At 40.5% G+C, this 15,395-nt stretch overlaps 1 protein-coding gene across 2 annotated transcripts; it reads left to right on the top strand.

The window, feature by feature from the left end:
- Positions 1-230: 230 nt before the first annotated feature.
- On the top strand, positions 231-15,035 carry PRRG4 (proline rich and Gla domain 4). 2 transcript variants are annotated; one of them, XM_029208819.1, is made up of 6 exons: positions 231-244; positions 903-1,015; positions 6,551-6,714; positions 8,108-8,156; positions 9,145-9,277; positions 13,087-15,035. In XM_029208819.1, the coding sequence occupies exons 2-6, from the start codon at positions 913-915 to the stop codon at positions 13,319-13,321; spliced, it is 684 nt and encodes a 227-aa protein (XP_029064652.1). In that variant the 5' UTR covers positions 231-244; positions 903-912; the 3' UTR covers positions 13,322-15,035. The 2 variants fall into 2 exon arrangements, with proteins under 2 accessions (XP_029064652.1, XP_029064653.1); XM_029208820.1 differs by lacking the exon at positions 231-244 and adding an exon at positions 374-512.
- Positions 15,036-15,395: the final 360 nt, after the last annotated feature.

Consider the following 15,395-nt stretch of genomic DNA (forward strand, 5'->3'; position numbering starts at 1 on the left):
GGAGTCGAACACGCTCCCCTGAGTCGGCGGAGGACGCGGGATCTAGAAACCAGTCCCAAACCTGCCCCCCGCGCGCCAAGGCGGGGCCAGAACTGGCTGCGGGCGGCCGGGCTAGCCCAGGGCTCAGGGCAGAAGTGGCGGCGGCGACGGCGACAGCTGCAGCGAGGGACGGCTCCCCGGAGACGCCGGCCAACTGCCCGCCCGCCGCAGGTGAGCCGGCCCCCGGGAGGAGGAGCGCTGCCAGGTACTCCCAAGGAGCTGCTTCCTCCTTTTCCCGCAGCTCCGCGGCCTCCCGGGATCAAGGCTGGGCCTGCGCCGCGCGTCCCCGTGCCGGCCAGGGCGGCGCTCCGCGGACCCCAGGCGCATCCTCGAGCGTGCGGGCCACTCCGGTCCTGCGGAGAGCAAGGCGAGGGTTTTGGGGGCGCCGAGACGGAGGGTCTGGCGGCCGCAGGGACTACCCAAGCACGGGGCTCCGGCCCGGGAGCTGCTGGAACATGCGCCCGGAGCTGCAGGTGCGGGGCCCGGCGGCTCGGCCCCGACGGGGAATGGGCGACTCGGAGGGGGCCACCTCGGCGGACCGGGCTCGATTCCAACGGAAAGCAGAGGGCGGCCGCGGCGATAGGTGCCCGCTCTGCCGTCTGCAGAGTCCGGAGGGTGGGGTGGGGTGGGGAGGCGAGGGGTAGGGCGGAGGCGGCATTTGTCCCCGGGCACGCTCTCGGCGCCGCTTTCCGGGCGCGGGTCGGACGCCGGCGACCGAAACCGCGCGCGGGGCGCAGTCGCGCGGTGGCTTTGAGCACAACAGGTAGGTGACTCAGTTCCCACAGGAACTCAAAGTGCTGAGCCGGGGCCTTTTTTGACGTGGTTTTTGTTGGTTATTTTGTTTGTTTCGGTTTGTTTGACAGTTGCCAGACTATGTTTACGCTCCTGGTGCTACTCAGCCAACTGCGCATACTTACCTTCGCGTTCCCTCATCTCAGAAGAAGTCCAGAGGAGTCGAGGCATGCGGGAGAAGAAGGTAAGCCTGGCTTCCGGCTCCAGGAAAATCCTCCTAGAAACCCGACTCGGATTATAGAGCTCAAACCAGAAAGTGCAGTCTTTGAAACTACGTGCCCCCGTCAATCATAGAAGCACTAAAAATGTCCTTTAATTTGTGGTTTATTTGGTAATGTTGTGGTTTGTTATGTGAAGTGCAATTTATACACATTCATTTCTGTGAGTTACTTTTGCTAAGTATATATTTAAGACCAGGTTGGTGGTTAACCGAATGGAAAACCTATTTCAACTTCTGAAAATCAGTGAGCGCCATTTTTCTAGATGAAGCTATGTGGTAATTATAATGAGCATAGTTCTTCCAGTTCTTCCTGGAAAGATGGACAGGGAGACCAGGATTTAGTCCGGATGTGTTAGGAGACTCTGGGCAAGTTACTTAACCCCTTTCAGCTTGTAAAATGATGGGGGATGGGGAGTGGAATGATCTCTGAGGTCCTTTTTAACTTTTAAATGCCTGGTTATCTGGGTAAAGTCAGAAGGTATGAGAAGATTAGGTTTGGGGCTTGCTAACCTAGAATTCCATACCTTGTGGACTCCAGGTCTTAGACTGATTCCTGCCCATATTTTGAAAGCCTAACCAGAAAAAGCAGAAAAGGAAAAAAAAAATGGCTTTCATTTCTCCCTGCGTAGTCATTGTGCTTCCCTACCCAGTGCCAGTGCTTTGGATCTACCTCTCCACACATTCCTGTCCCTTATTCATTCTCATCAGATCCTACTCTTGTTTTCTTTTGGGAAGGATCTGTGACACTAATACTCCTGGATGACTTATTAATGATTAATACAGCTTAGTGTCTCAAACCTTCTAGGAGGGTGTGTGTGTGTGTGTGTTAAGATAGGGCAGTATCTTAACCTGAAGGAATCAAACACTGACGGCAGAATTCTAGGCAATTGGATAGGCTAGCCAGTGGGATGGGGGAGATTTGGAAGGAAATCCTTCTTGGTGCCTCCCAAGTTGCACCATATATGTAAGTCCACTCATACATAAGGTGGATGATCCATGCTCAGCAGGACCAGATGCTGATCTCCAGAATGCTTGGGAGTGTATTCATTCATTCACACGATACAGCATAAAAGACAGTCTCAAGGACATCACAAACTATGGAAGGAATTTAGAGATCATACTTGAGTGCACAAGGCTGGAGATAGCTGTGGGAAATGTAAAAGAAGAATCCTCTATATTTAAAAAGCTGATTTGTTCAGTAATAACCTCTTTATTAATATATACTATGTGCTGAGCTCTCTGCTAGGCACTGGAGATGTAGAAATGAAAGACTGTAATCCTGACCGGGAGGACTACTTCATCTAGTGGGAGAGGCAGGGTGTAAACTGATAATCTCCATAAACTCTATGACAGAAGTTAAAACAGAGAGTTTCAAGAGCAGAGGAAAGAGTGAGTTAGCAGTAACTCTGTCTCCGGAGAGTTGTATGGCACAGAAGCCAGTGCTCTCTATCTGCAAATGAGATATAATAAATGTAGATATGAAAAGTAATTAGGAAAATAAAGGACCTTCAGCTGCATTCTGATAAAGCCCAAAGGTGGGGTTGAAATGTCCTAAAAAGAATTTATTTAGAAAGCATGGGGAGACAGGAGAGAGGAGGAAAATGGAATATCTCAGTTGGTGGACTTAAAATAGGGGAATGCACAGGCAACTTCCTAGGATGGTCTAAGACAGGAGACAGAGATGGAAAGACAATCTGAGGCAGATACAAAGGTGCAAAGGCCAGTGCATCCTCCAGCAACAGCCAGAGGGAAAATAGGAACTCTCGCTGGAAGTTCAGGATGCTCCAGGGGCAAGGAAGTTTGCCTCTTTCAATTAAAAGCAAATCCAGGGCTACTTAGAACCCAAATAACAAGGACAGTATTTCTCCTAAGATCATAAGGGAGGCAGGAGGATGTTTGATAAGGCACTGAAAGTGTAAGGTCAACCATGGACTGAATCAGAACTTTCACACTCAGGGAAGTGGTAAACAGCAGCCCCTCCTGGAGGGCATGTTTTATACATCAGTGAAGACTTTCGTTGGCATAAATATCATTTCAGGAACAACAAAAATATTTATGACTCGCTTTTTTATTTTCGTTTTAAGTTGAAAGTCCCATTTGGAGGGCAGGGGCATTTTATAACTCAGAAAACTGACTTGAATAGGAGACCGACGATGAGAAATTTGGCACTGCTTTTCTAGCCAATAAAATGTAAAGATCTGGGCGTACCTGAGAAGTAGCAATACAGAGGCAGATTCTAATTCTCCATTCTGAAATTAGATTTCATGTAGTAAGTACAATATAGCTAAGTTAGGCAGGTTCAGAGTTACTTCATTACTGGTTTAATATTTTAAACCTATGCCAAGCTGAGTAACGGACTATACCTCTGAATTGCTTCAACGGGTAGAATTTAGGTCCAAGAGTTCCTTCCCACTACAGGAAAGTCAAGTTCATTCATTTATTTTTGTAAGTAATTTTTTTGGCATCTCTATGTGTCAACATCCCTTGCTTTAATGGAACTTTCCTTCTAGCTAGGGGAACAGAGTGGTAACAAGTAAGTAAAGCGTACAGAACACCAGATGGTGATAAGTGCTATGAAGAAAAACAAAATATAGTAGGAGATGGGGACTGCCAGAGGTGGGTGAGTGGGGATGGGGTTCAAGGTAACATTGAACAAAATCCTGAAGGAAATGAGAGAGCAGAGTGAAAGAAGAAAGTTCTATTTAGAGGAAACAGCAAGTTCAAAGGCAGGAGAGAACCAGGCACATTGGAAACCAGTGTAGCTGTAGGGGACAAGGAGAGCCCTTAGAGCAGCAGTCCCCAACCTTTTTTTTTTTTTTGCGGTATGCGGGCCTCTCACTGTTGTGGCCTCTCCCGTTGTGGAGCACAGGCTCCGGACGCGCAGGCTCAGCGACAGTGGCTCACGGGCCCAACCGCTCCGCGGCATGTGGGATCTTCCCAGACCGGGGCACGAACCCGTGTCCCCTGCATCGTCAGGCAGACTCTCAACCACTGCGCCACCAGGGAAGCCCGGTCCCCAACCTTTTTGGCACCAGCGACCAGTTTCTTGGACGACAATTTTTCCACAGATGTTGCGGTGGATGGCTCAGGCAGTAATGCTGGTGATGGGAAGCGATGGGGAGTGGAGTGGCAGGTGAAGCTTCGCTCGCTGGCCCGCTGCTCACCTCCTGCTGTGCCGCCCGGATCCTGAGAGGCCTCAGACTGATAGTGGTCCATGGCCCGGGAGTTGGGGACCTCTGCCTTAGAGGGCCATTGCAAGAATCCCAATGAGAGATGATGGAGACTTGGAAAATTTTTCATTCTGTCTCCATTAGGTGGTAGTGTAAAATCTACAAGGAGACAAAGAAGAAGAAAGAACAAAAATATTTTATCACACTGGTCTACCCTTTAGAATATTTCTCAAAACATCTGTCACCAATGATCCCATTCTGGCTTCCCCCTTGGTTCAAATAGCTCATATGTGTTATTTCTAACATAGAAATGAATACACTAGAATAGCACTGGCCAATAGAAATAAAATACGAACCACATAAAAAATTATCTAGAGCCATATTTTAAAAAGTAAAAAAAAAAAAAAAAAGGTGAAATTAATTTTAATAATGTAGTTAATTTAACCTAATATATCCAAAATATTTAACCCAGTATTTCCAAATATAAGCGATAGAAAGCATTGAGATATTTGATATTTTTTTAAACCATGTCTTTGAAGTCCCCTGTGTATTTACACTTACAGCACATCTCAATTCACACTAGCCACATTTCAAGTGGTCAATAGCCATACGTGGCTAGTGGCTACTGTATTGGACAAATCCAGCTCTGTTAAGATTCAGACCTGCTTGGAAAAGTGATTGATTAGTAAGGAAAATATCTTGGCCAAGGTGTGACTGTTCTCAAAGGCTAAGAATAAATGGCCAACCTGAGGTCACTCTCAGATTAGTATTAGTCTTCCAGACCATGCACTGTCGTCAGTCTTTTTTTTTGGCTGCATTGGGTCTTATTTTTGGCTGCACGCAGGCTTTCTCTAGTTGCAGTGAGCGGGGGCTACTCTTCATTGTGGTGTGCAGGATTCTCATTGCAGTGGTTTCTCTTGTTGCACAGCCCGGGCTCTAGACGTGTGGGCTTTCGTAGTTGTGGTGCGTGGGCTCAGTAGTTTTGGCTCGTGGGCTCTAGAACACAGGCTCTGTAGTTGTGGCACAGGCTTAGTTGCACTGTGGCACGTGGGATCTTCCCAGACCAGGGATCAAACCCACGTCCCCTGAATTGGCAGGCGGATTCTTAACCACTGCGCCACCAGGGAAGTCCCTGTCGTCAGTCTTGATCCATCTTTCAGTTGCTCACTTTAATATATTCTTCCTTTAGTAATGGTTAGCAGTGAGAAATACCAAGACTTTTAAATTCTTATAAGCAGTTGGGGTAGTTCTCAGAGAGTTTCTGAATTCCAGTCTCAGTAATACGATCTGGAGCAAGATCACTTCAGCTTTGTGTGACACCAGAACGAGTTTGAAGTTTTCAGGTTTTGAAAATACTGCCTTGGTAGGATATTTTGGTTTTGTGTCAACCTGTGCTTAGCTATGGTGTTTACCATTTACCTTCCCTACATGCACACGTAGACGGAGTCTTATAAAACTTTGTAGACACATGTTTAGGGGCTGAGTGGAGGGAGCTACTCCTTTGGGAGGGACTGAATGGCTTTTAATTAATCTTATAATTAACTTATGATTTTATTAGCTTAGAAGTTTAAAATTTTTTGGTATAAACCTGATAGAACAATTTTAATATAAATGTATGAATTTATAATTTTAAAACATAAAGAGATCTTAGTTATTATTTAGTTCATATTCCCATTTTCCAAACGAGGAAATGGCAACCCCGGGACTTCCCTGGAGGTCCAGTGGTTAAGACTCCGTACTCCCAGTGCAGGGGGCATGGGTTCAATCCCTGGTCAGGGAATTAAGATCCCGCATGCCACACAGTGCAGCCACAAAAAAAAAAAAAAAAAAGTGTTTCAGGAAATGGCAACCCAGAGAGATAAGTGACTTATCCCAGGATATAGCTGATAGCTAAGCCAAATCAAAAAGAAGAGTCTGTCTTCTAACTCTTAGCCCAGTACTCTGTCCATTCCATTACACCAGACTAATTTTTCTCAGTCAAGATAATAGGAAACCAACACTTTAGAAATAGAATAGTCTGGCCTGCCATTTATTGGAAAAATAATTGTCTAGAGGAAAAAGTGATACTCAAATAATTTTTATTTATGCTGATAATTTCAGACATAATCTACTCAAGTATGTTCTGGAATTTTGTTAGTATCTGTACTTCATATTTAGCAGGAATTATTTTTACTGATGATATTTCTTTTTGTCAGATTTTAAAACCACACAAGAAAGTTTGGTATAATTTAACCAGATCAAAAGAACTATATGCTTTTACCGTAATTAAAACAGGAATTTTCTGCCTTATTTTTTATCGGTGTTTGAAATCTTTCTATTTTTTTGCTAGTCTTTACATCAAAAGAAGAAGCAAACTTGTTCATACGTAGACACCTCCTATATAATAGATTTGATTTGGAGCTCTTCACTTCCAGTGACCTAGAAAGAGAATGCAGAGAAGAGCTTTGTAATTATGAGGAAGCCAGAGAAATTTTTGTGGATGAAGATAAAACGGTAATTTGGTTGATATGTTAATTGGCTAGACATCTATTAAATTGTACTTAAGAAAGTGGCACTTTCAGTCAGTAGAGATTATGTGCCTTAAATAAAATTCAGATTGCATACCTGTTATCTCTTTCTACTTTCTTATATTATAATTAGCCCATTTAGACTTGGCTTTATACTTAACTGGGCTTATAGTAATTATCAAATTATCAATTATGTCGTGATTTTCTGTGTTTAACATTATGATATTCAAAGACAATAATGAAGCAGAGTGAATTGAACTTCAGGATATTATTTGAGTTAGTTCTCTGACTCAGGCTTCAATCATTCAAGACTCAGAGCAATTTTTTCTATTAGGACTTACCATTTTTGATTACTGTATTTATATTTCAAGTACTTATTGACGACCTACTATGTGCCAAGTGCTCTGCTAGAGACTGAAGATAAGATATATAGTCCCTGCATTCAGGATTTCATTGCTTGGCAATAAACCTTTAGAAGTTCTCCCTTAAAATACAATTAAATCCTATCTGTTAATCCTGAAAAGGTACAAAACAAACAACCAGCACTGTCCCTGTTATAATCTGGCATATTCTTTAAGAATGACAAGTGACCCAGATTTTTCACTTTTGTAGATTAAATAACCCCAGCTCCTTTTCCCCTTCCTCAAGAATCCCATTTTACTCTTTGGTCAATAAGAACCTCTCTAGGTATCCTTTAAATGCAGGTGTTATTGAAACTTAGTTCTTTTTTCTTCCAAAATTGTGCCCAGATTCCATTCCCTGCTATTATCTGCTGCATCTATTAGAGAAGGGAAAGAAAGTCTACTCTGCGTTGTAGTTGTGCCTGTTGAAATTCTATTGTTTTTCACAAACCCGTTTTCTAATTTTATCACGGTTCCTTGAAAATGGCTTCCATTCTCTCAAGTAACACTGAACTTAAACAGTCTCAGGGATGTCTTTCCAAATCAATAAATAACTTTCAATAAAATTTCCTAGGAGACTGAGGGCTCGCCTAATGTAGCAAAAAATCAGACTCCTTTTCAAACATGATAATGAGTCCCCTGCTTCAACTTCCACCTCTGCTACTTTCATCGACTCTCTAATGCGATAGTGTCCCCTGATGCCTGAGCGAGGGCTCTGGGCAGGTGAAGGGAGACTATCAGCGCACAGTAGTAGAGAGCTAGCACTGGCAATAATCCCCTGACCAATTCCAGAGTTGGAAGAAACAGTGGTGGATGGCAGTACTTTATTAGAGTGAGTCACGCCCTCCAGCATGAATGAGCTAGTATCCTACCTGTGGCACATGCCAAGCGTTTACCACCCCTAGTCTAGGTCATTGAGACCAAATGAAATGACAATAAAGAAATTAAATAAACTTGGAAATTTTACCTTTCTCTTAGATGGCATTTTGGCAAGAATATTCAATTAAAGGACCAACCACAGAATCAGGTAAGGCAAGAATTGATCAATTTTCATGTTTTTTCCCACCCTCTATCATAGTACATTTTTAGTTTCATTGTTTGAGTTTGGTTGTTGCACAACATACATACCTTGTAAAGCCAAGGAAGATTTCTCAGTTATACACTGGGCTATCTAAGAGAAGGCCACATTCATCTATTTACACACTGAAAATCAAGTTTGGTGAGATAGTAGGGAAATGAGATAATAGGCTTAATGCTATTTTAAACAGTCCAGCTAAGTCAAGACTTGCACAGAATAAAAGTAGGACTCTATTAGTTTCAAATAGTAAACTATTTTAATTTTTTTTTCTTTTTTACCATTACAAGTAAACGGAATACTTATGCTACTAGGTAAATTAGGATTGTTAGGTAGAATTAAGTAACTCCTAGAGAGGGGAGATCCTTTATTTTATCTACATTTATCATCTCTAGCTGCTTTTTAGTCAGGTTTGTTTTGTTTTGTTTGTGTTTGACAGCTCTTTTTTCATTCCCCCTAGGTAGGGCCCCAGCTATAGGGAGACTGTATTACATAGCTACACCAGAGTTGCTTACTACATTTATCTTAGTAGTTAATGCCAAAATGTGTATAGTTGAACAAAGAACATGTTTATCCCACTGAGTGTTGACCTTCATCCATTTAATATATGAAGCTAACGACTTGCCTGGCGGTCTGGTGGTTAAGACTCCACGCTTCCAGTGCAGATGACGCATGTTTGATCCCTGGTTGGGGATCCTGTGTGCCACACAGTGTGGTCAAAAACTTAAAAAAATTAAAAATAAATGAAGTCAGAGCTAGGGCTTTTAGGAAGTGTATCTAAATTTTTTCTGGTCATGTTTCTAGCACAGACTTTTAAAAGTAATCAGTATTAATTATTAGATGCCTAATAGCATGCTTACACCCAGCATTGAATTTATTGAAGTCATAGGGGGTGCTTTTCAGTTGTTATATTCATGTTATTTTAATGATTTATCTTAAGATGCTAACAGAGAGAAAATCGATGTTATGGGCCTTCTGACTGGACTAATTGCTGCTGGAATATTTTTGGTTATTTTTGGATTACTTGGTTACTATCTTTGTATCACTAAGTGTCACAGGCAACGACATCCAGGGTAAGTACCAAATAAAAATATTTAATTTACTATTGTACGTTCTATACTGTCATGTTTAAATGGCTAAAAAAATGGCTGCCTTTTTTTTAAAATACACTTTTGATTTTGGAATAATTTTAGATACACAGGGAAGTTACAAAGATAGCACAGAGAGTTCCCTTATATCCTTCACGCAGCTCCCTCGTTGTTAACATCCTATGTTACCATAGTACATTTGTAAAACTAACAAACCAGCATTGGTACATTACTATTAACTGAGTTCCAGCACATTAGTAAAGCTTCATAAAGGCCATAATTGTTTGCATAATAGAATCTCAACATCCTTATTAGAATAAAAAGTTATTATCTTCTCTATTATCTTATCTGTAAGTAGAGATGAGAAAGTGAAGAACTAACCTTATTCAACAAAAAGTACCACATGCGAAACAGGCTATCGAAATTAATGCTTATATATCCCAATTTACACTTTCAAACTCTATGAAGAAGCTAATGATGGTAACCAGGTGATAAAATGATTATGGAAATAGATAGTGGTGATGGTTGTACAACATTGTGAATATGATTAATACCATTGAATTGTACACTTGAAAATGGTTATAACGACAAATTTTATGTTACACGTATTTTACCATAATAAAAACGTTTTCTTTATTGTTAAGGTAAGAGTTTAGGGCAACAGATATGGAATTAAGATAAATCCATTGGAGGATAAAAGCTGAAGCCATGAGAGTAGGCAAGTTCTCTGAGTGTGATGAAAGGACAGAAGGCAAGTGACGGAGTCTTTAAGGATGCCTACAGTAAGGGTGCGGAGGAGGACATGCCAGCAAAGGGGGCAGAGGACAGGGGCAAAGTATAGTGTAATTCTATCCCCAAGCTGGAATTCCTGAACAACTCCCTGAGGCATTAATGTGATCGTGGGCAGGGACTAAGGAGATTGTCTGAGACTTCTGTAAATCCTATAAAATTTTGAAAAGTGAGAGAAGATAAGGAAAATTTTGTGCAATTTTTCTTAAGCCACTATGTTTTAAGCTGAGAGGTTTCCCTTACTTAACATACAGGAAATGAGCAAGTTCTTCCTGTTTTCTAGGGCTTTTGACTAAGATTTTATTCAATATGTCCTTCTCCACAAGCTGCAGCATACCTGGAAACTCACAGGTTAATGAAGAAATCGGAAAATATGTCTTTAAAGACTCTCCTTGCCTTTTATCTTTCCTTCTTTTCCACCCCATTTATAGTATTTTCCCCAAAAAGTCTCTGTATGCCCTCACATTTAATAATTTCCCTCAAGGTCTGTGAGCACAGCCATTGTTCAGTGTCCTCATGCTCGACATTGTCTTCTCTCCTCTTTCCGGTTTTTCTTCATTTTTCTACTTTTCTGCACCACTACACCTTCTTACCTTACGCCTTTTTTCTCTGAAACCTTCTAGCTTCTTCCCTGCATGAGGTTAGAAGCAGAATTCAAAGACACAAGGAATAAAGAGGTGCATTATTACGCATATTTTCTATGTGTGTTGTTATAACATTTTGAAGACCTGGATATCTCTTATTTTAAAAGTTTAGTTATATTTAATGTTAGTACAGCATAATGCTGTACTGTTTACAGGTCGTTTTTACATCTACCGTCTCACTTTGATTCTCACAGAAACCCTTTATAGGGGACATTTCAAACTAGGTTAACCAGACATTCACCTGTGTTAAGGTTAACTTTTAAATACTTAGTAAAGTACCGCTCATCAATTGTCCCAAGAAATTCTTGCAGCAGAGTTATGTGTTCTCTTTCTACATGTTGCAAGTCTGGAAGTGGGGGAAGGGTGAGGAATATTTGAAAAAGAAAAGAGTAAAAAATAAGATCACTGTTAGAATAGTTTGTCTCATTCCTCTGTAAAAACATGCCAAGAAATGGGAAACAAGATCTTTTCATTTCTTAGTCCCTATATTTTACGGAGGAAAATAGGCATAATATAATGCTCTCAGCTTATTTGAGGTGTTCCTGGTGCATACTTTCTGATTTCAATCTTGTAAGAAATCACTGTGGAGACACTTAATGACTTTAATATAATTATACTGTTCCTGTAACTTAAATTTTGAAGGTCAACGTGGAAAACTTCATTTCTTCAAATAAAACATCTGTCTCTCCTGTTTCCTATAAACAAACAAGTAGAACTTTTCGTCACAAGCTAATGAATGTGGCAAGTGACAAGCCTAGCATGAATACATTCCAGGTTTCTGACAGAGGAGGAATTGTGTTGACTCCTCTAAGTAAACTTCTGAGGCTATCAGTCACCTCTCAACTATTGAAGGGATGATTATCCAGTTCCTAGATTTACACAGATTTTTTTCTTTTTTTCTCTCTGCAATTTTCCTCTCTCCTTCCGTCCAGTTCCAGATCTCATTATAACCTCCAAAGGAAAAGGCATTCTAAGGGGCAAATTGATTGATTCAGTTTGCAAAAGTTTGCAGTATTTTGGGTCTGCTAAGCTGTCTCTTATTGGGAAGAATACTGTAAATATTGACTAGAGGTTGGGGATTACCTTTACATTTTAATTATCTTACTAGTCATAACTATAAGAGGTTAATTTAGGCATAGATGCTTCATAGGCAGCCAACTTCACAGTCTAAACAGATCAATTTACTAATGTCTAAATTTTAATTTGTAATTCACAAGTGAGAAGGGAAAATGTAGTTTCAAAACACCAGACCTGTGTTGCATTTCAAATTTCATTGGCTGGTGGTGTAGGTGACAGTTTTGTGAAAACAGTGGCCATATTGAACTAGGCCTTTTTTTTTTTTAATTAAAAAAAATTTTTTTGTAATTGTTGGACTTAAATCAATGGAGATCAATGGGGAAAAGATAATAATCTGAGAAAGGGAACAATGCAGGTGAAACCACAGAGATAGACCAGAGAATTCATTGCACATACAGAGGAGAGTAAAGAGGCTACCTTGGCAAGAGCAGAGAGCTATAAAATAAAGTGAGGCCAAAATAAGGGAGGCTTTGGAAAGGAGGCACAGGAGTTAGAACTTGATTCAGTAGAAAGTAGGCTGCAGGTTAGACTTTTGCGGAGAAGAATGATATGATAGAAGTCCTGTTTAGGAGGGATGGCCCAGGCAGCAGGGATTCAGTGGGGAACAGAGGAGAGAGAGACGGGCATCGCTGTTGTGATTATCTCTGTGGCATCAATTTCCTAGGCTTGGAGTTATGCTGCCTTTCAACAAAGCCTGGATTTGGTTTCACACCATACTTTGAGAAAATTTTAATTCAGGAGCAGGAGAAAAAGGGAATTCACGTGTTTTGAGTCCTTGTTACAGTGTTCCAGACATTGTTTAGATGCTTTACATAAGACATCTTTCTCAATCCACACAAAACATCTCTGTTGAGGTAGCTATTGTTATCCCCATTTTATAGAGGAGGAAAGCTGAGTTAGATTACCTTGCCTCTGGTCACACAGCTATGAAATGACAAGATCCTGTTTCTTACCCATGACTGACTTCAAAGTTCTTGATCTTTCCATTGTATCAAGATTCTTTCAGAGTTTATGGGTAAAATAAAACTGTTGTTATATTAATAAGTCAGGTTCAGGGGCTTTCCTGGTGGTCTGGTGGTTAGGATTCAGTGCTTTCACTGCCATGGACCGGGTTCAGTTCCTGGTTGGGGAACTGAGATCCCACAAGCCACGCAGCACGGCCAAAAAATTAAAACAATAAAAATAAATTGGGTTCACCTTTATCAAAATGGTTGGATTTTTTAATATTGCCATCTTAACCTAAAAATGCTGCCTTTCCTAGACCTCAATGCTGTCTCTGTTTAGTTCTTCAGCCACCTATGCAAGAAGGGGCAGACACACTCCCTCCATCATTTTCAGAAGACCTGAGGAGGCTGTCTTGTCTCCATTGCCACCTTCATTGGAGGACACAGGATTACCTTCTTATGAACAGGCAATGGCACTGACCAGAAAACACAGTGTTTCGCCACCACCACCATATCCTGGGCCAGCAAAAGGGTTTAGGGTATTTAAAAAATCTATGTCACTCCCATCTCACTAAGCCCACCTTGTTGTCTTGGTGATATAGGACATTCACATTATTTAAATGGTTTGTTTTCCCTGAACCAAAAAGACATGTCGATTCAGCCCTTTATGACAAACTGCAGAGAGTAAAGGAGGAACAAGCACGTGTACTATGCCACTGGAGATCTGTTAGCATCCTGGACCTGAACTTGATCATAATCAGCTGGATAAGGAACTTTGTATCTTTGCAGTTAAGAAGAGAGCACTTTTTTGTTCCTTTTAATGGTTCAAAAAATCTGTTATGGGTGTCACAGCTACAACTGGGGAACTATCTGTATCCTCTGTACAGAAGAAGTTTGTAGATTTCTTGTATTGAATACTAAAAAGGTAAGAATTTCTAACTATTAGATTATCCCAAGTCATAATATTTGACCTACTCTTTTTTTAGGATTTCTTTTTGGTTGGAAATACTTCACAGAATTTGGCATTTAAATATAAATTGGTGGCCTTTATATAATCACTTGTTTTTTTATTTTAAATTATTGCATAGCATTCACCATATTTTGCACGTTCTTATTGTGAACTCTCGCTATCAGTCATGTTTTATTATGGGGAGTGGGGTCAATAGTTTTCTTTAAAAAAAACCAAACAAATACTTGCTAGAGAGTTAGTTCTTCGGAGGGAACAGGGTTGCAATGTTACAGATTTGCAAGGGTTGTTATACCACCAAATAAAGATACAGGCCTCAAATCTAGGAGTGACAACTTGATAAGTTGTGCATATTAATGATGAGTAGACACACCCATTTTCATTGCTACGTTGTCTGTATTGACTATAACTATTAATCTGGAAAATTTGTTGAATTTTATAAATAATAGTTGGAGAACTTGGAAGAAGTAACTTACTTTTCTGCTATCAAAATAATATTGATTAAAGTTACCAGCAACCCCCTGTATCTCTTAATGTCTAGACACAGAACACCATAGGTAATCATTTTGACCTATATTTTGTATTTTCTTCTAATTGTATATATGACCAGTCTCCCCTTAAGAACATAGTAGAGTATAAGCTATAAATTTCTGGAATGAATGTTTGTGCACAAATTTATTTGAGTGGGTGTATACGTATATGTGAATTTGTTTCCTCTTTGCAGGAGCTCAAAAAAAAACATACTCCTGAGAAATAGAAAATTCTGTTCTTTATGTTTTTTGCCAGGCATTGCTTTTTTCCTGTTTAAGACCATTTATAAAATTGTATTTTGTTTTATAATTTTCACACAGGTGAGATTAAAACTCACATGCATTTGATAATTCCTTCCAAATTAAATGTTTAGAAAATATAAATCATACTGTGTGTTTGAGTGTATGTCTCTCTTTTAAGACAGCATGATCTTAATGCAGATAAAAGAAAGATCTTAATCATTATAGACTGCTAAAGACTTTACCTTTTATATTTTCAGTCTCTTTGGTTGTGTGTTACAAAGAAATCATCTGGCAACATTTAGATATAATTAGGAAGAAGTCTTTTTAAAGCCACCTATGTTACCTATAAAAATTTTACTATTTGTCATACCTTGGCTTACATAAGCACTTTTCCTCATGTAACTTTGCACTTTGCCCTTATTTTAATCCTCTTTAAAAGGTCAGAGGCAAACTCTACTCACTTTAGCAATCACACTGAGGCATAGAAGGATAGCTTGACCAAAATCTAACATGTTGGTGAGAGCTAGGTTTAGAATGAGCAAGCACACTTTTCTAGGCCCATCTCATATCTATAGAATTACACTGTCTCAAATTATGAAATTATAAAATAGAGACAATTCTAAGTTTGTATGAGAAATGTATAAACATTTGTCATATATACATAAATGTATATAGGTGCATATATTACATATCTGTATATGTATTCTCACACATGTGTTTCTTAGGATGAATAAAAATATAAGATACGGGTGCTTCCCTGGTGGCACAGTGGTTGAGAGTCCGCCTGCCGATGCAGGGGACACGGGTTCTGTGCCCCGTTCCGGGAAGATCCCACATGCCGCGGAGCGGCTGGGCCCGTGAGCCATGGCCGCTGAGCCTGCGCGGCCGGAGCCTGTGCTCCACAACGGG

Source organism: Monodon monoceros, unplaced genomic scaffold, assembly GCF_005190385.1.
Source record: "Monodon monoceros isolate NGI ecotype Baffin Bay Population unplaced genomic scaffold, NGI_Narwhal_1 Super_Scaffold_7, whole genome shotgun sequence".
Taxonomy (NCBI): domain Eukaryota; kingdom Metazoa; phylum Chordata; class Mammalia; order Artiodactyla; family Monodontidae; genus Monodon; species Monodon monoceros.

Coding starts and splice junctions, on each gene's coding strand:
- PRRG4 (XM_029208819.1), top strand. CDS start 913: ATGTTTACGCTCCTGGTGCTACTCAGCCAACTGCGCATACTTACCTTC. Junction 1,016..6,550: donor GAGGCATGCGGGAGAAGAAG/GTAAGCCTGGCT, acceptor TTTTTTTGCTAG/TCTTTACATCAAAAGAAGAA. Junction 8,157..9,144: donor AGGACCAACCACAGAATCAG/GTAAGGCAAGAA, acceptor ATTTATCTTAAG/ATGCTAACAGAGAGAAAATC.